The sequence below is a fragment of the Lissotriton vulgaris genome, chromosome 11 (assembly GCF_964263255.1).
Source record: "Lissotriton vulgaris chromosome 11, aLisVul1.2, whole genome shotgun sequence".
NCBI classification, from domain to species: domain Eukaryota; kingdom Metazoa; phylum Chordata; class Amphibia; order Caudata; family Salamandridae; genus Lissotriton; species Lissotriton vulgaris.
Window position 1 is genome coordinate 588,959,527 of NC_141699.1, and position 19,558 is coordinate 588,979,084.

General features: G+C 43.6%; 1 protein-coding gene across 1 annotated transcript in view; it reads left to right on the forward strand.

Annotated features, from left to right (window-relative positions):
- Positions 1-19,558, forward strand: part of DMTN (dematin actin binding protein) — a 434,932-nt gene that overhangs the window by 357,479 nt on the left and 57,895 nt on the right. Inside the window, exon 7 of the mRNA XM_086943677.1 lies at positions 12,759-12,870. Coding sequence (XP_086799803.1) covers positions 12,759-12,870 — 112 coding nt within the window. The remainder of the gene's footprint in view (positions 1-12,758; positions 12,871-19,558) is intronic.

A 19,558-nucleotide genomic window follows, 5' to 3' on the forward strand; every position in this document is an offset into this window, starting at 1 on the left:
CTTGTTTCGCGGAATCTAGGCAAAACCAATCGGAGATCAGGGCCATGTGTGAAAATTTGGAATCCAAAGTAGATGGACTTTCTGAAAGGACAGGATGCTTAGAGACAACGGTAGAAGAGCTCAAAGCAAAGTTAGATCATGCCGAAATGAAAATGGTGACTATGCGAAGGGAGGGAGAAGCAGTAAAGGACAGAGTTGAGTCCTTGTAGAATTACTCAAGAAGGAACAACCTCAGGATTTTAAAAATCCCGGAAGGAAAAGAGCGGAGTGAACTCAAAAAATACGTGATGACCTTGCTTAAGGACTCGCTGAAACTAGAGATGTCAGAAGCAGACTTGGAAACTGACATACAAAGAGTTAATCGAGACCCATTTCGCTTAAACCCAAGTAGGTCTAAACCTAGGAAGATTCTAGTAAACTTCTTGACTTATACAACCAAGGAAACGATTCTTACCCTAGCACTCAAAGCCAAAACTCTGCAGACCTCAGATTTTTCCTTTGAAATAAGATCTGACCTATCTAAAACTACTTTAGATAGGCAGTGGGAGCTGGGTCAACGTATAGAAAAATTTAGAGCTTTGGGAGCTACTGCGCGTATGCGATTCCCTGCCTTCTTAAAAATTATGTTTAACAACAAAATGTATAATATCAAGACACCTTTTGAGGCGGACGAATTATTAGTCTCCATCAGCGAATTTTCCCACACTCCTAGATAATAAAGAGATTCACATAAATAGATAGTAACGGCGTCCCTCGCATCAAAGGAAAAAACAAAAAAAACTTAATTATATATAAAAACAAAAAAATATATATATACACATATATAGATATATTCATCAATATATCCATATAGAAAGACTAGGCACAACAGCTAAAATAAAAGGGGGAGGCACTCAGGTTAGCACATAACATAAAAAAAAGGGAAGTTAGATGGCCACAAAAAAAAAGGGGGATTATCTCCCTCCTTCTCCTCTTGCTCTTGCATATCTTCCAATATGATCAATGGATCGACTGACCGATAGTCTAGATAAATGGGGCTCCAGGTAGGAGTACGTCGGGGCCAGAGTAAGTAGGGTAGGGTTTTCCAGGGGAGGGAGGGGGGTGGTAGTGGGGGTAAAAGCACAAAAAAGTCCACAGAACCAAAACTTTAAAAATCGAAAATTCATCGATTCCAGGGTCTACAGTATAAGAATGGTCAAGATCCAAACTAATAAAGGATATATACCAGAAAGTCGAGTAAAGAGAAAACCAAAAACTATTAAAGGGAGAATGGGTAAAGAGAGGCAAGGGACGGTTAGAGAGAAATGAGAGACATTAAATTTCTCTCCTGGAACGTAAACGGTCTGCACGTACGAGGGAGAAGAAATAAAATCATGCAGTACCTCAGAGACTCGCCCGCGCAGATTATAATGATCCAGGGGACACACTTAAATAAAAAAGAAATTTCAGACATCTTTAAAAATTAAGATGGATTGATAAATTCGTTACCACGGACCACAATGCCAGCATCCGTGGATTAGCCATCATATTTAAAAAAGGCACTAGAGCCCAGATTGAAGACTTGAAGGCAGATCCAATTGGGAGATGGATAATAGCTAATGTCCAGTTAGATCTTTGGAGATTTACCCTAGTAGTCTATTACGGACCTAATCAAGATGACCCCTCTTATATAAACACAATACAAAATCATCTGATAACAATAATATGGTCGGGTGATTTCAACTTAGTATTAGATCCTAAATTAGATAAATCCCCTAGTTCTAGGGCAATAAATCACAACAAATCAAGAGAAACATTATTGCGCTGTATGTCTAATTTGGGAGTGGAAGACTTCTGGAGACAGAGAGCCGGGAAAACATTGGGGGTCTCTTATCATAACTACAAGTATAGGCATGAATCCCGAATTGATTATGCCTTATTTAGCTTCTCTCTAAAAGACCTTATAAGGAACATCACATATCTACCATCGCACTTATCGGATCATTCTGCCATCATTTTTTCGCTAACAGTAGACCGCGAACATAGCTTTGCCTCATGGTCTTTCGACCGTACTCTTTTATTAGAGGAAACGGAAAGAGAATATCTTATATCCGAGACCACTGCCTTCTTAGAGTTGAATGTAGACTCTGCCCCTTTGGTTAGTATGTGGGAGACGTGGAAAGCGTATATTAGGGGCTGCATCACTAATAGGGCATCTTACAGGAAAAAGAAGTACAGAGAGGAACTACTGTCAATAGAGCAAGATCTGGCAAAGCTGGATTTAGTAGATCAAGTACCCTCTACCAACTTAGATAAGAAAAAAGAGCTAAAAGATAAATTAGATACATTATTACAGGAGAGACTAAACAAACGTTGGCAGGCTAGTAAACTCTCCCACTTTGAATATGGCGAGTCAGCAGGAAAGTTATTAGCCTGGAAAATAAAAGCTGACCAGGTTAGGAAACACATAAAAGAAGTGAGAGTGGCTGGAGAATCAAATAGCAGGAAAACTGACACAGAGATTGGTGATGCCTTCAGCACCTTCTTTCATAAAATCTATACTGATGAAATAACTGATAATATCGATAACATCGAGGAAAGAAACAATTGGCTGGAAAAGATGGACCTTCCCGAGTTAAAAGAGCACCAGAGCGAGAATCTAGACAGGGAGATAACCCAGGGGGAAGTTGAAAGTACCATTAAGAAGCTAAAACAGGGGAAAGCCACAGGACCGGATGGGATTCCGGGTGAATTATATCGGGTCCTTAATTCCACACTTACCCCGACACTAACAAAGCTATTTAATGACATACTATTAAAAGGAGAGACACCGCCTAGCTCTTGGGGAGAAGCAAACATTGCCTTAATCCTAAAATCAGACAAAGATCCAACGGATTGTGGTTCATATCATCCAATCTCGCTTCTAAACAATGACTATAAGATCTTTTCGTCAATTTTGGCCGCTCGTTTGGGAAGCGAGATTGGAGGTATCATACACCAGGATCAAAAGGGGTTGATAAGAGGCCGACAACTTGCCGACTTAACATACGATCTAGTTGGAGCTATAGATATCGCCTCAACATTTGCTCTACCTCTTGCAATCATGACTTTCGATGCAACAAAAGCATTCGATAGAGTAAACTGGTCTATTTACATGCCGCTATGGCAAAGTTTAAAATAGGTCCTAAATTCCGTAGAAGGATAGGCTTACTATATAAAAACCCTAAGGCAAGTTTGATAATAAACGGTACATGCACAAATCCCTTTCAAATTTCTAGAGGAACAAGACAGGGGTGCCCTCTTTCCCCCCTATTATTTAACATTTATCTAGAACCATTTCCTCACTCCATAAGAGAAGACCCTAACATCCCCCCCTTCTCGTTCTCAGGGTGGGAAAAAAAAGTCGGGACTTATGCTGATGATATTCTTATTTATACTACAGACCCGACACAGGCCTGCCCTATGGTAATCCAAAGCGCGGAGGAATTTGGAAAGCACTCAGGTTATGAAATTAACGCAGGGAAGACGGAGATAATGGTCTGGAACATCACCAATATTCAGCTTCCCCTAAGATCTTCAATGCGTTACCTGAGCATAAGAATCACCAAAGATCCTAACCTTTTGGCTCAGAACAACCTAGATCGCGTTTCACATGAAGCGAAAACATTAATGAAGTCTTGGTCATTTTTACCTCTCACCATCTATGGAAGGACCAGCTTAGTAAAAATGTCCATTCTCCCGAAATACACTTTTCTCTTCAACACAATTCCTTTAATATTTGATACGAACCAACGAAAAAAATCCCAACAAAACATAAATTCATTTGTTTGGTGTTACAAATCATCTAGGCTGGCATGGAAGAAACTGAGAAGGAGAAGGGAAAAAGGAGGCCTTGCTTTGCCAGACCTGGAATACTATGCGTGGGCCTTTCACCTGACCCACTCCAGGATGGTATTAAAGTCCCCATTAGACAACTCTAACGGCTACATGTTTAAAGCTACGCTACTGGGTTCAGACCTTGCATTGGACGGGTTTCTATTTAAATTCGGGCATCAGAGGTTTTTCAAAAAAGTCAGACTGAAGACATTATACTGCCCCATAAAAGAATGGTCTCAAATTAAATCTAAGGCAGGGATTGCATACTTTTCTAACTACGCGCCGATATGGGACTTTCCCGGGCTTTCTCCGTATTCCATACAGACGATAAAAACAGTCCTACAAGAAGCAGGAATTATACGATGGGGAGAATTAGTAGAAGATGGCTCTCTTATTGTTTTGGAAATATTCTCAGACATGGCAACCTCACCATTATCTTGGTTTGTTTATAGTCAGCTTTTAAGCTGGCTTCGTTTTCAAACAACTAAAAAGACCAAATTCGGAGGAGACAGCTTATTAGAGAAGAATCTATCGGAAAAATCATATAAGGGAAAGGAGGTTGCTGCACATTACTGGAGCGTTTTGGAAGAAAGAGAGGATGAGCTTAATCTCCCGACAAAGATATTGGGTGGAGAGGGTGAAACCCAGGCAGAAGGGAAATGGATTGAGTCCTTTACGCTCCTTTACAAGATCATAAAACCAGCCTGGCTGAGGCGTAATCAACTGTTTACATTACATCGGGCGTACTATTCCCCCAAAAGGCTTTCTAAGTTTCAACCGGGGAAATGCTGTAGTAAATGTTCCCTGCCAGCTGCCTCAGATCTACATATGTTCTGGGAATGCCCGAATGTTACTAATTTTTGGCAGGAAGTAAAGACATCGCTTGAGTCAATCCTTAAAATCTCTATCCCCCTCTCTTGGTCCTTGGTAATATTTGGACTGAGTGATAACATCAAAGGATTAGAAAGAGAGTTCCTATACTACGCTATATTAATAGCAAGAAGACAAATCTGCAAAAATTGGGTTAACATCAACCCACCAACTCATGCAGAGTGGTTGTCTTCACTTTACACCACATCAAAAGCAGATTTGGCCAGAACATGTAGTCCCCGCACAGTGAGATTTTGGAATTTCTTAATTGATGGAGTCGGAACAGAAAGGACCCCGGGGTTTTTTTTTTTCCCCGGGTCCGATGATTAAGCCTCTGTCTCCATGTCCAATGGGAGGCGCCCCAAGCCATAGCTATATTGGACGATCAGCCCATGTCGGGTGTGTACTGGAGCTAGATCGTGTGGGGCTCTATTTCTCAGCTTCGACACCAGACCAGCCTTCCAGGGAAAATTGACGGTACCTTAAAAAGGCTACTGGGTCCTGCGGTAGGAATGCCCCTGGATCGATTAAGTGGCAAATGGGGACAAAAAAAAAAGAAGAGATAATGAAGGCAACTGAAGTTGATTATAGAGTGAAGAGAGGGAGGTAAAGATAGAATATTACAGGAATTCGCTGGTAATGAAAGTGAGTTAAGAGTAGGTAGAGTAAAGGACACAAAATAGAATGGGCCTGCAAGGTAGAAACACACCCAGGAGCGAGCAGAGCAGTTGATGTCCGTACATGTTCTCTGTACTAGGAGTGTATCCAGGTTATCAGTATCAAATGGCCATAGAGATCATTGAGGAAGATAGCATTGTTTTGTTACTGTTGGCCTCACCTAATAGGCAGGTTCCTTATGGTTGATGGTAGTTTCTGATATTCATTGCAGTAGTGCTTTCGACTGACCATTCAAAATGGCTGTCTTATATTAGTTGATTTATCGCTTTGTCTAGTCTGTAATTTTTAGATATTTCATGTTGGTCTGCTTCATTAGCCTGTTCCCAATACCTATTTTTCTCTAGTTGGTTTATTCCATTGGACATTATGTTATGGTTGTTTGGTATTCATTGATTGGTCTAACTTAGTAGCTGGCCCCCAAAGTGTTATGCTGCTACTCGACTCTCTATTAAGGGATTGTTGATTTCATCAGTTGGTCTCAAATGATTGAAAGTCATTGACTAAGCAATAAAAATAGGTACTGGTTGGTTTGCCCCAGTATTGGAACTTTCATAGATTCCCATGCTTTGTATCATTCCCCCGTCGTCGGAATGGGAGCCTCGGTAAACAAAAAAATACCATAGCAGTAGGTACAAAAGAGAAAGAAAGGCCTAGGCCTCATTTCATTTTGTAGCATATCCACCTCTTTTTGTAAAAGAGACCAAAAAATTGCAACAACCAATCAGAGTAGCCTCACCCCATAGAACCCTCCTGAGAGAGCCTCAGATTTTCTACCGCACGTTGTGCTAAGGGAGTCTCCTCTGAGGTCTGCTCAGTTTTCTTTCTACAACTTGAATTTCAACTTTTTTCTTCAGAATGTCGGATAAAGAAAAGAAGGCTTTGTTCAAGGCTTGTGCTACCTGTTCAAAGAAGAGGCTTTATGTGGAAGACAAGCATAAAGATTGTATTTACTGCTTGTACCCAGACCACAAAGCCACTGATTGCAAGATTTGCAGGACCTTCTCCACTAAAGCATTGAGGGACAGAGAGGGAAGACTTCTGACCTGCCTGCAGAAAAAGAACTCTAGGAAGGAAGTCGTTTCCAGCTACAGCGAGGATTCCTCTTCAGCTTCCTCTTCAAGATGATCTAAAAAGAGGGGTGGTCTTCCACTTCAACATCAGCTGGACCACCTTCTAAGGCCTCTCAAAAGACCTCTGATAGGTCTAGTAGGTCTAGTCCCCAAAAATCTCCTCACCGAGGTGCAAAGGAGAAAGAGGGATCGGCATCTGAGGTGGTTTCTACTCAGAAGGGATCTCAAGGGCCTTCTATTCTCTCTCCACAACCTGGGAAAACAAAAGGTTTCAAAAAGCCTGTTTCCCTGCCTCAAGAATTGAAACCGGAGAAGAAGACCCACTCGTCGACTGTGGCATCTTCAGGTACTTCGACGACGACGGCTAGAATCCATCAAATGCCCATTTCTGCCTCGTTGATGGGACCGTCGACGACGGCTTAGTCGACGACAGCCTCGACGATGAATTTGTGGATGGCTGGAGTTTCATTCTCTTCGTCGTCGACGAGATTGATATCCTCAACATCGACGATGATGACACTGACAGGGGTGACGACTACGAAGACGACGACGACGATGGCGGTGACGACAACTCCTTTAATATTGATGATGAGCTCGTCGACGATGCTGTCGACAATTTCTCCTCGGTCGACGATGACTCTCTCTCTTACGACGGTACTCCAGCGAAGTCGATGGCGATCCCGTCGACTGTGACCCCGTCGACGGTACATAAAGTTAACATTTCGATAAAGAGACGCCAGATTACACCAGACATGACACCGCCACGAAGGGTAACGCCCTTTCCTCCGGCCTTACTTCTAGAGGAGGACTATTCAGAGGATGATGATGATAGTCCATATGGGGATGCTTACAGCCCATCTCAGCTCCAGGTAAAATACCAGGACTCAGACTCAGATGACTATTACGAACAACAGCGACAGCCTCCTCCTAGACAGCGAATGCAGGAGCAATCTCAGCAAGGTATGGTCTCTATGCTCTCCTATTTGAAAAATTACCTACAAATGATGTTAATGGATTATAGGAGATTTCCTTCCCCATCTTCCGAAGCCATACAGCCACCACCTCCTCAACCACAGCCACCTTCTTCAACAGCTGCGGCAGTTCAACCAATGGAAGTGAGACAGTCTATCACCACAGGTCAGGTGTATGGTGATAATGACTACGATTCCTCTGATGATGGAGGGGATGTAACAGAGGTCCCAAATCCAAATAGAGAGTGGGATGTTTACATTATTCCAAATCCACCTTCTCCTTCACCGGATCCGGTAGATTCCCCTCCAGCAGACATTGGAGGTTTCCATAACCTCATGGAAAGAGCTTCAAAAAGATTTGGCCTTCCGGTACCAATGCTTCCTCTATGATTTCAAAGAACCATTCAGGAAATCCTTTCGCTCTATTCCCATCATAGAGTGGTCTGAGGGTGTGACAGTCATGCAGTCTCCAACTACTGTTATCCGGATCTACCATGGCTGGAGAAGAAGTACAAGGCCCCTGATGGTAGTCCCGCTTGCCTGGTTGGCCAACCGAGGCCGGACACTGTGATCTTCCAGGCGGCACAGAGGAAATCGAATAATCCATCGGCGCCTCTGACATCTCCACCGGAAAAGGAGGGTAGACGCCTTGACAATGTGGGTAAAAGATTCTCTTCAAGGTCAAGTCTCCTGGTTCGTGCCTCCAATGCACTTGCAATTTTGGGACGTTATGATCGCCAAATGTGGTGCAATATGTCTCCGTTTGTAGACCAGCTACCAGAGAGAGCTAAGGCAGATGCAAGGAAGGTTTTAGAGGAAGAGGAGAGATCTTCCTCAAAAATAATTGACTGCGCCATGGACATCGCCACAACTGCTTTTCGTGCCTTGGCAGACCCGGCTGTCCTAAGAAGGCAAGGTTGGCTTCGGGCTACCTGGTTTCACCCTGAGGTGCAGAATAAAATTCTGGATTTGCCTTTTGATGGGGATATGCTTTTTGGAAAGCATATAGATGACGCCTTACAAGATATTAAAAAGGACACTGAGACGGCCAAGTCCTTAGGCACTCTGCAATATCGTAAGGTACCTTTGTGAGGGGCAAAAGGCAAGAATTTTTCCAGCTACAGAGGAGGATACCAGCAGCGCTACTCATCATATTCTCAATCGTCACAAACCTACAAGCCACAGTACTCTCGAAGACAGGGCCAACCAGCATCTTTCTCTCATCAGCCAGCAAGAGGTCGACAGGGTCGCCAGTGGAGAGATTCATCCAAACGGCAATAGCTGCCCCTTGGCTTTGTCTACTCTTCCTCCCCCTCTGGTAACATCATTGGGGGGCAGGATTTCTCATTGTCTACGCAGCTGGATGATCATAACATCAGATCGGTGGGTCCTAAATATCATTTGGTTTGGCCACACGGAATTTCAGCAACTTCCACCATCCAGAGCTCCTCGCACCACCGAGTTAAAACATCTACGACTTCTACGTCTCGAAGCCCATCAACTATTCATCAAGGGGGCGATAGAACCTGTACCTCAGTCTCAAAGAGGACAGGGATTCTATTCCAGGTTTTTCCTAGTTCGCAAGACGGAGGAAAGGTGGCTTCCAATATTAGACCTAAGGGAGCTCAACACCTATCTCCTAAAGCTGTCATTCAGAATGATATCTCTTCAGGATATTTTACATCTTCTCAATCCAGGGGACTACATGGCAACTCTGGATCTGGAGGACGCATATTTCCATGTACCAATCCATCCAGCTCACAGGCGATTTTTACGCTTCACAGTAGCCAAGAACCACTTTCAATTCAAAGTCCTTCCTTTCGGGCTCAGATCCGCCCCACGGATATTCGCAAAGGTTTTAACCCCAGTGGCAGCGTTTCTCAGAAAGAAGTCTCTAGAGGTTTTTCCCTACCTAGACGATTGGTTAGTGAAGGCTCCATCCTTTCAAAGAGCTTCCACAGCAGTCGACAGCTGCATTTGACTTTTCAATCAGCTAGGTCTACGACTCAACAGGGACAAATCTGTTCTTCAACCAGCCAAGTCAGCCAGGTTCCTAGCTTCCATTCTCGATACCGGTTGCTGCAAGGCTTTCCCTTTAGAAGAAAGACAGAAAAGACTTATTCTTTCGGCTCTTCTCCTACAAAAGAAACGGTCTCTATCGGTCCGTCTCTACAAGTCACTCCTAAGATCGATTTCATCTTGCATACCCTTAATTCCGCACTGTAGACTTCGGATGCATCCTCTACAGAAGCAGCTAGACAAACAATTGTGCCAGGCAGAAGGCACATTCGACGACAAGATGTCAGTGAAACCATTAATGAGGAAAGCGGCCAACTGGTGGACGGTAAAAGACAATATCTCAAAAGGTCTCACCCTCAAGATTGCTCCTTCTCCCATGGTACGCCTCACTGGACGGCTGGGGGGCAGTATTGCAGGATCTTCAAGTGAGCGGTCATTGGACGCCCGAGCAGCGCACTTCCCACATCAATCTTCTGGAACTCAAGGCCATTCAATTAGCTTCGCAAGCTTTCCTTCCAAGAATTCAAAATTCCACGGTGCTGGTCCGTAAAGACAACATGACGGCCATGCACTATATAAACAAGCAAGGCGGAACAAGATCTCAACTTCTTTCAAGGGAAGCCCAAAGAATATGGAACTGGGCAATTCTTCTCCGCTGGGTTTCTCTTTCAGCAGAACACCTCCAAGGTACGCTCAACCCGACAGGGAATGCATTGAGTCATCTAAAATCAATCTGTCATGAGTGGGAGTTGGATCAAAACACTCTCAACGAGGTCTTCGACTGTTGGGGCACTCTGACCATAGACCTGTTTGCGAGTCCAGCAAACAGAAAATGCCAATCCTACGCAAGCAGGGATCACCATCGCAAATCTCTGGGGAATGCTCTTTCGATAGCCTGGTCAGGCGCATTTGTTTATGCCTTTCCTCCAATACCCTTGATTCCGAGGCTAATCAGAAAACTCAAAGCGGAACCGTGCAGAATGATTTTGATCGCACCAGCGCGGCCCCACCAGTTCTGGTTCACGGAGCTTCTCCTACTCTCTCAAGATCAGCCAATTCACCTACGGCTCATCCAGTCTCTATTGACAATGTCTCAGGGCCAAGTGCTGCATCCAGACTCGAGCTCTCTCCAATTGACGGCGTGGCTCCTGAGTACCGAGAATTCCAGGATTTGAATATCACTCAGGAGTGCAAGGACATACTGTCTCAAGCCCGGGCTCCAAGTACAAATAAGACTTATCGTGCTAAATGGAAATGTTTCTGCCTAGGGTGCCAACGAGAGAATCTCCATCCTTACACTTCTGCTCTTCACCAGGTTTCACCTTACATTCTTTCTTTGGCTAAGTCAGGCCTGGCGCATTCCTCCATTAAAGTGCACCTGGCAGCTATCTCCAGATTCAGAACAACAGCATCAGGTCCTTCTCTTTGGTCTGTAAGGATTATCAAACAATTCCTAAAGGGTCTCTTCAGAGTTTTTCCTCCAGTCCGGCCTCCACCTCCAGTTTGGCAACTCAATTTGGTTCTGGCTCATCTCATGAGACCCCCATTTGAACCTATTCACAGAGCGGATCTTAAGTTCCTTTCATGAAAGGTGGCTCTTCTCTTAGCCCTAATGACGGCTAGACAGATTGGTGAGCTTAAAACGCTTACTATTATGGAACCATTTTTACAGTTCAAGAAGGACACTCTAATCCTGAGGACAAATCCAAATTCATTCCAATGGTCCCTTCGGATTTCCATTTGAACGAACTGGTGGTTCTGAAATCTTTTTTCCCTCGACCATCGTCTCCAGCAGAAAGGTCTCTACATTCCTTAGATGTCCAAAGATGTTTAAAATTTTATCTAGAACGAACATGAAGTTTCAGGCAGTCTTCACAGCTCTTCGTTGCTTACAGTGCACCGCGGAAGAGGTTTCCGCTTTCAAAACAGAGCATTTTACGTTTGATTTCCAGTGCTATTCACTTTTGTCACCAGGAAGTGGGTAATCCGCTTGACAGACATGTTTGAGCTAATTCAACGAGATCAGTCTCATCCTCTGCAGCTCTCTTCGCTGGGGTCCCTATCAGAGACATTTGTAGAGCGGCTACGTGGAGTAGTACCCACACATTCACAAAGCATTACTGCTTGGACTCTTCCACAAGGAACGAAGCGGCAGTCGGACAAGCAGTCCTGAGAAATCTTTTCCAATGAGAGGTGAGCTTTCCCTACTATCCCTCCTTCCTGTGATTGCACATTTTGTATCAGACAATATTTCTTTTTTGTTATAACAAGATAAGTTGCTCCCTATGAAAAGAAGTTTACTAAGATACTCTTATAACAAAATGTGCTCTTATTGCTTACTGCTAGCTACTCTGATACAAAGCATGGGAATCTATGAAAGTTCCAATACTGGGGCAAGAAAACAAGTTACTTACCTTTAACTTTGGTTCCCCCGTATTGGTAACTTTCATAGATTCCCATGCGCCCACCCTCCTCCCCTGGGAAAGCTCAGCCACTTGCAAATGTGGTTCGGTTACACAACGGCTACGAAAATCTGAGGCTCTGAGGCTCTCTCAGGAGGGTTCTATGGGGTGAGGCTACTCTGATTGGTTGTTGCAATTTTTTGGTCTCTTGTACAAAAAGAGGTGGATATGCTACAAAATGAGATGAGACCTAGGCCTTTCTTTCTCTTTTGTACCTACTGCTATAGTTATTTTTTTGTTTACCGAGGCTCCCATTCCGACGACGGGAGAATGATACAAAGCATGGGAATCTATGAAAGTTACCAATACTGGGGAACCAAAGTTACAGTTAACCTCTTGGATGCTTGAAATATTGTTCTACTGTGTTGGACCACAATAGAAACGGGTGTGGTCATAACGAGCTCAGCTCATCATGAGCACACGAGCACAGTGCTGCATGACGAGCTGAGCTCGTCATGAGCATGGATGGGGTTAAGTAACTAGTTTTCTTCTGCATTAGGTTTATGTTTATTTGTTATTTTCCTCAATGGTTTAGTGCTGGTTGATCAATCTCACTGACTATTCACAAAAAGTTGTCTTTGGTGGTTGATCTTTATCATTGGCTGATCACAAATGGTTGCCTTAAAGCAACTAATTGGCTGGACTTGATTGGTTTTATCAGATTGAGCTATCTCATTTCTACTCACAGTGTCTAGCCTTCATAGGGGGACCTATTAGATTGACTCTTCCCTACACTCTAGATTTTCCTGGTTGGGCCATCTCATTGGTCAATGTCCAATGATTATTGCCGGGGTGGAAGACTGAGACTGACTGTTGCACTGTTTCCATTGCAGGTTATCCAAGAATGGATGGATCACAGAATGTCCAGTCAACTATCGTCAACTCTGCCTAGCCAACGGAGTAGCGGTTCCTTGCGGAGTGGACTTCACCACTTCCACAGGCCAGGTACAGTACTCTGTCCCACTTCTCCAACAAGCACTAAAGGCATCCACAATGCTGCCTTCTTGCATTACTCACTGACTTTTTCAATTTTTACGGCTACTATTGGACACATTTCTGCTCAGAGTGTGTCCCTTCTCTGGTTTTTTTTATTGCTGTTGTTTTGCTGTTGAATTTCACTATTTTTAATATGGACTTTCTCTAAAGTGCGGACTGAGTGAGCTGAGTGAGCTTGGACAACTGTGTGCTGCTTAGGCCGGTTCTTGGAATGATGTCACGTTCTGATGATTTGTTTAAGAAATGAGGTCATAATCTAATATCAAACTCCTGGACTGATGTCAGTTTGATGTTATGTCCCAGATGGATACTGATATTGCAGACTGATATCCAGTCAGCTGGTGAAGCTCAGTCAGCCTGCTGTTTGGTTGCTGGACTGATAGCCACGTGAAACCAGTACCTGTGGTGATATCACTGTCTGATATCAGGTTCCTGTCATAATATCACTGCCTGATGTCAGGTTCCTGTTGTAATGCCACTGTCTGGTATCAAGTTCCTTTAGTGATTTCACTGTCTGATAAAAGGTTCCTGGAGTGATCACAAATCTTTCAAATCTCTCAAAATGTTTCCTGCTGTGATACCTTTGTCCCATGTCAGGTTTCAATAAAGACATCATATAATGTCGGTTGGCCAGCAATTTCTAGTTCTCGCTGTTGTCCACTTTCTGACGTAAGGTACTAAAGTGATATCACACTCTGTCTTTGGTTCGCTGCATCAAAATCAGAATCTGATATCAGGTTGCTACAGTGAATCTGTTGCTTGTTATCCTATCCCTGGAGCAATATCACAATCTCAGGTCAAGTTCATCAAATGACTTACAAATGGAATGGCACAGTTGCTGAAACGTAGTATAGATATTGCTTCCTACACTGATATTAAACTCTAATGTCGGATTTGAGCATGATGTCATAGTTTGATATCAACTTACCTGTAATTGGGTCATGCTCCTGTAGTAATATCGGTGTGGTGTTGGGCTACTACACTGAAGTGAAAGTTTGCGCTTTACATTCTTGTTCCATGTAGATTTATTCTCTGTATTTAATTCATGTGTTATAGTGAGTCTTTCTCACCATTGTAATATGTTATTGTCCCTTGAATTTAAATTTTTTAGAATTCATTGGTACATTTGTTAATCTTTCCTAAACATTCTTCACTGCATATATTTTTTTATTTTCGCAACACCTTTTCTTTTTCACTCAACTTAACATATTTTCATTCATGCCATATGTTGCTTTTTTCCCACTTGTACATAATTTTTCTTCTTGCATTCTTGCAAATGTTTCTCCTTCCCATTTTTTCATCTCAGTTGGGTTTTTAATATATTATTCACTCTTAAAATAGGCAAGTGAGTGATATATTAAATACGGGGAACCAGGTTTGAGTCTTTGTGTTGACTCAACATCCTGTGTGATTCTGGACAAACCACTTAATTTCCCTGTGCCTATGTAAGATGTATATATATATATATATATATTATATTATATATATATATATATATATATATATATATATATATATATATATATATATATATATATATATATATATATAGATAGACAAATTCTTCAAACAGCACTCTCCTGCCAGAAATGAAGACACGGACCACGTAGGATGCAGAAAGGGAGATTTAATTAAAAACCTCTCAGGTTACGCGTTTCGAGCAACTTGTGCTCTTGGTCACACCTATATATATATTCAACCATGCCTCCGTTATCCAAAAAATGTACCCGGACACAACAGGATTGCTTGTGCAAAAAGTGGTTTTAATGGCAGGAAACAACGCGTTTCACCTATCGGCTTGCTCACGTTTCAGTGCCATGATGCTTAGTGCATATTTTATAGACAGTGAACTGACACCCCCAAGTGCAGCTTACAGACCAATGAACATGGCAGCCATTTTGTAATACAGGAGAATCCAATACAAACAATGAAATGACAAGTTTCTTAAGCATTTCAACCCTCAGTTTTCATGGTCAAAAACATAAATGCAATTTGAATTCTATAATTGAAAAAGCAATTACTTTTCACGTATTTTTCTAAACATATAACATACAAATACGATTGTTTTAAAATTGTTTTTCACAAACTTCGAATCATATCCGAGTGCTTTATATTCAAAGGACACCCCGCTCATTGCGTTCACATTATTACGGCCGCATTATGCTTATACATGCCTCCATTTCACAGCTTCTGCGCAATACTTCCTGTTTGCTAAAGTTTTTTGTTCAATAAAGTTTTCAATATCGCTTAACAACAGTTATTATGTCTGCCATGCCTAAGTGTGCTTTCCATCAAATGACTAATCACAATCACCTATACAGCACATAACCTATAATCATACCACAATTGTGCCCAAGGGGCAAATATTCCAGGCAATATTCCTACAGTTATTTTTATAAACTAAGCAGATATCAAAAAGTCAAGAATAGTATATTTTTATCCACCGCAGAGCTATGTAATTTCATGTCCCTTGAGTGCCATGTTCGATGAGCTGCCCTTACATACCTAAAAGTTAAAAACATATTGACAATTAAAATAAATCTTGGACCTCAGATTCTCAGTTACTAAAAATTTCTAAAAATGTCGTTCTATTAAGTGCACTGCTAATTCTTCGCTAGAATTCATTCCATTCGGGGTCATGCAATCAAAGTCTATAATATACCTTGACTCTAATTTGCGCAGGGAAAACTCTCTATTCCCTCCCCTTGTGCCCAACTCTACCATGTCGATAACAACCATCCTCAACAGACTTTCATTCTGGAAATGGCAGAAAGTTTGAAATACGTAAGATGCTGAGCAGCAACACCATGTATTGTGTCTGCATACTAAACAAATGGTATGTGGGTAACACAATACATCGTGCAAACAAAAGAGTGATGGAACATGTACGTGCTATCAAAAACAATAACCAACAATATCCGGTAGCACACCATTTTGTTGAATGCCACTTCCAGAATGAAAGTCTGTTGAGGATGGTTGTTATTGACATGGTAGAGCTCATTGAACATGGCACTCAAGGGACATGAGATTACATAGCTCTGTGTTGGATGAAAATATACAATTCTTGACTTTTTGATATCTGCTTAGTTTATAAAAATAACTGTAGAAATATTGCCTGGAATATTTGCACACTTGGGCACAATTGTGGTATGATTGTAGGTTATGTGCTGTATAGTTGATTGTGATTTGTCATTTGATGGAAAGCCCACTTGGGCATGGCAGACCTAGTAACTGTTGTTAAGCGATATTGAAAACGTTATCGAACAAAAAACTTTAGCAAACAGGAAGTATTGCGCAGAAGCTGTGAAATGGAGGCATGTATAAGCATAATGCGGCCGTAATAATGTGAACGCAATAAGTGGGGTGTCCTTTGAATATAAAGCACTCGAATATGATTCGAATTTTGTGAAAAACAATTTCTGATGGATACATCTGCCAGTGGATTCCTCACCTTGTGAATATCCTCCTGCATCAGCAACATTCGGAAATTCTTTTGTAGCTCTACACGCTGACATGGACGACGTCACAGAAGCACGGCATCGCGCACGGCTCCGCTGACATCACCGACTCCATAAAGGGCCTACGTCGGCGTGATGACATCAGTTCCCTTTTTTCCGCGTCGTCGACGCTAACGGTTTCTTTAGGGATCCTCGGTAGCTCTATTGTTACTGTGTTACTGTCGAGAGTTTTCAGTGTCTTCTTGTAACTCTTTCAAGATGTCGTCGAAGAAGACCGGTTTCAAGCCTTGTGGAGAGTGTGGTAAAATTATGTCGATCACGGATCTGCATAAAGATTGCGTGTGGTGCTTGTCATCTGACCACGACGTCCAGTGTTGTCCAAGTTGCAGAAAAATTAACCCGAAGGCTTTGCGAGAGAGAGAGGCTAAACTTCTGGTTGCGAAGTTAAAAGGCAAAAAGGAGAAGAAAAGACCGAAGTCTCGCTCCAGCCGTTCGAGGTCTCGTTCGAGGTAGGCTTCGAGGACGGCTTCGAGGTCATCTTCGGGGTATGCTTCTAGGTCAAAAAAGAAGCATAAGAAAAGGAAACATGGGTCTCGGCGTAATTCAAAGAAGGAGTCGGACCCGAAGTCGAAGTCGCCAAGTCGTCGACATCGGAAGGATTATGTTTCTTCTTCACCTGCTGCACTGGATCCAGAAGGTGAGCAATCGCCTGTTGGTTCATCGGAGCAGTCACCAGCTTGAGTTTTGAATCCGTCTCCGACGTCGATTCATTCTCCAGCTCGAGAGGAGGAAGAGGTTCCCTCCCCTGAGGTTTCGTCGACTCCGGTCCCTCGTGCCGAAGAACAGGTTGAGCTGAATCCAATGCCTCCTCAGGAGCAGCCGGTGGGTCCATACCCTCTATTTCCGGGCCCGGGACAAGACCCTTTGCATTATTTAGCCGTGTACACCTCGGGAGCACCTGTTGGTCCCATGGGTTCGATGGCTTATAATCTTGGAGTTCCACAAACGTATGCTCCGGCTCCATTCATGCCTTTCATGCCGACTTCGGCTCCGGCTTGGCATCTCCCGGCGCTGCCGAGGTCTTCGATGCCGATACCTTTGTCACCGGCAACGGTTCCAGTTCCACCACCTCGTTCGCTACAGCCTGGTCCTTCGACGCCGAGTTCAACGAAGGCAGCAGCTCTGTCGGAGTCGGTTGCGGATCCGCCGACGCTGATCCCGAAGGAGCGGTCGAGAAGAGAGGCTCAACTGCTTCTGGAGGAACGGAGATACAGAGAGATGGAGATGGAAGAAGGCGAGTTACAGGAATCTGAGGATTTCTTTGATGATCTGAGGGAAGCTAGTGAATTGGAACTTTCTCCAGATTGGGAGTTGTCTTCTGTCCTGGATGCCCAGTCAAAAGATGTGGCTCCATATCATGTGGTCATAAAGAAAACAGCTGAACTTTTGAATTTAAATCTTCCCACTGCGGAATTTAAATCTAATATTTTAACAGAAGTTCTCCACTCTCCGTCTTAAGTGATACAGCCTATGCTTCCTTTCAATGAGGCATTGACAGAGCCAATCCTGGAAGTGTGGCGTAAGCCTCTTACAGCTCCAGCGGTTTCGAAAGCTGTCGCGAGGAGATATAGGGTGGCTCCTGGTGACCCGGACTTCTTATCTTCTCATCCTTTGCCTGAGAGCTTGGTGGTACAAGCAGCATGTTCCAAGAAATCTGCAGGTGCCTTTCCACAGGTGCCTGGGGACAACGAATCTAAAAAGCAAGATCAGTCGGCAAAGAAAATCTTTTCTTCAGCCAGCATGGCTCTTAAGTCAACGAATGCCACTTGTCTCTTAGGGCGGTACATCCATGCTTTGATGGACTCTGGAGGAGGACAGGCAGAATTTTAATGAGGTACTTTTTGACACTCAGGCTGCTGCTCATCAAGTCATCCAGAGTGGTTTGGACACAGCTGACTCTGTGGCGAGGGTTATGGGCTCGTCGATTGCCACCAGGAGAACTGCTTGGCTGAAGTCCTCTGAATATTCTGCGGATGTCCAGGCTGCATTGGTAGATCTGCCGTTTGATGGCTCGGGCCTTTTTGGAAAAAAGGCTGATGCTGCACTGGAAAGGTTCAAAGACAGCAGGGCAATGGCTAGGTCTTTGGGTCTTCAGTCCAGAGGTTCTGTGAGTAGGAGATACAGGGGATTCGGAAGGTCTTCTTTTCGTTCTTACAACAAACCGCAACAGCAGCAGCAATTGCAGAATCCTCTGTACAAGTCATACAGAGGAAGACAAATGGCTCGTCCTCGAGGAAGTCAAGTTTCCTCCTCTTCCTCCTCCTTCTCTTCCACCCACCCCCTTCCATCCACAGCAAAGCAGCCCCTTATCCGCCATTCCGGATCATGTTGGTACTGTAAGGGGTCGGCTTACCCATTTTCTGCAGGATTGGGAATTGGTCACATCGGACCTTTAGGTTCTCAATCTCGTGGAGAATGGGTATGCTTGGGTATGCTCTTCCCTTTCGGGAATTCCCTCTGAATTACCCTCCTTGCCAAGGTTTTTGCTCGGAGGACTACCTGTTTCTCCTGCAGGTCAAAGTCTTGGTGTTACTGAGAAAAGGTGCGATAGAGGTGGTTCCGGAGCAGGAAAGGGGTCAGGGATGCTACTCTCTGTATTTCCTGATAGCCAAGAAGGATGTCAGACTTCGTCCAATCCTGGATCTCAGGATCTTGAACCTTTATCTGAAACAGGAGAGGTTCAAGATTCTCACCCTTGCACAGGTTCTTCAGGCATTGCTGGAAGAAGACTGAATGGTGTTGATCGACTTGCAGGATGCTTATTTCCACATTCCCATCCTGAAGTCGCACAGGAAGTATCTCCGTTTCACGGTGGGTTCGCAACATTACCAGTTTGCGGTCCTTCTGTTTGGACTTACTTCTGCCCCTCGAGTCTTCACCAAGGGGATGGCAGTGGTGGTAGCACATCTCAGAAGGTCAGGGATACCAGTATTCCCTTATCTGGACAACTGGCTGATCAAAGCAGAGTCGCCAGAGAAGGTGCCCCATCATCTGCAAGTCACAACTCAGTTGTTGTACAGATTGGGCTTTTCGATAAATGTACCCAAATCTCACCTGGTGCCCTCCCAGCGCAACCTGTTCATAGGTGCGGTACTGGATACTACTGTGTGTCGGGCATT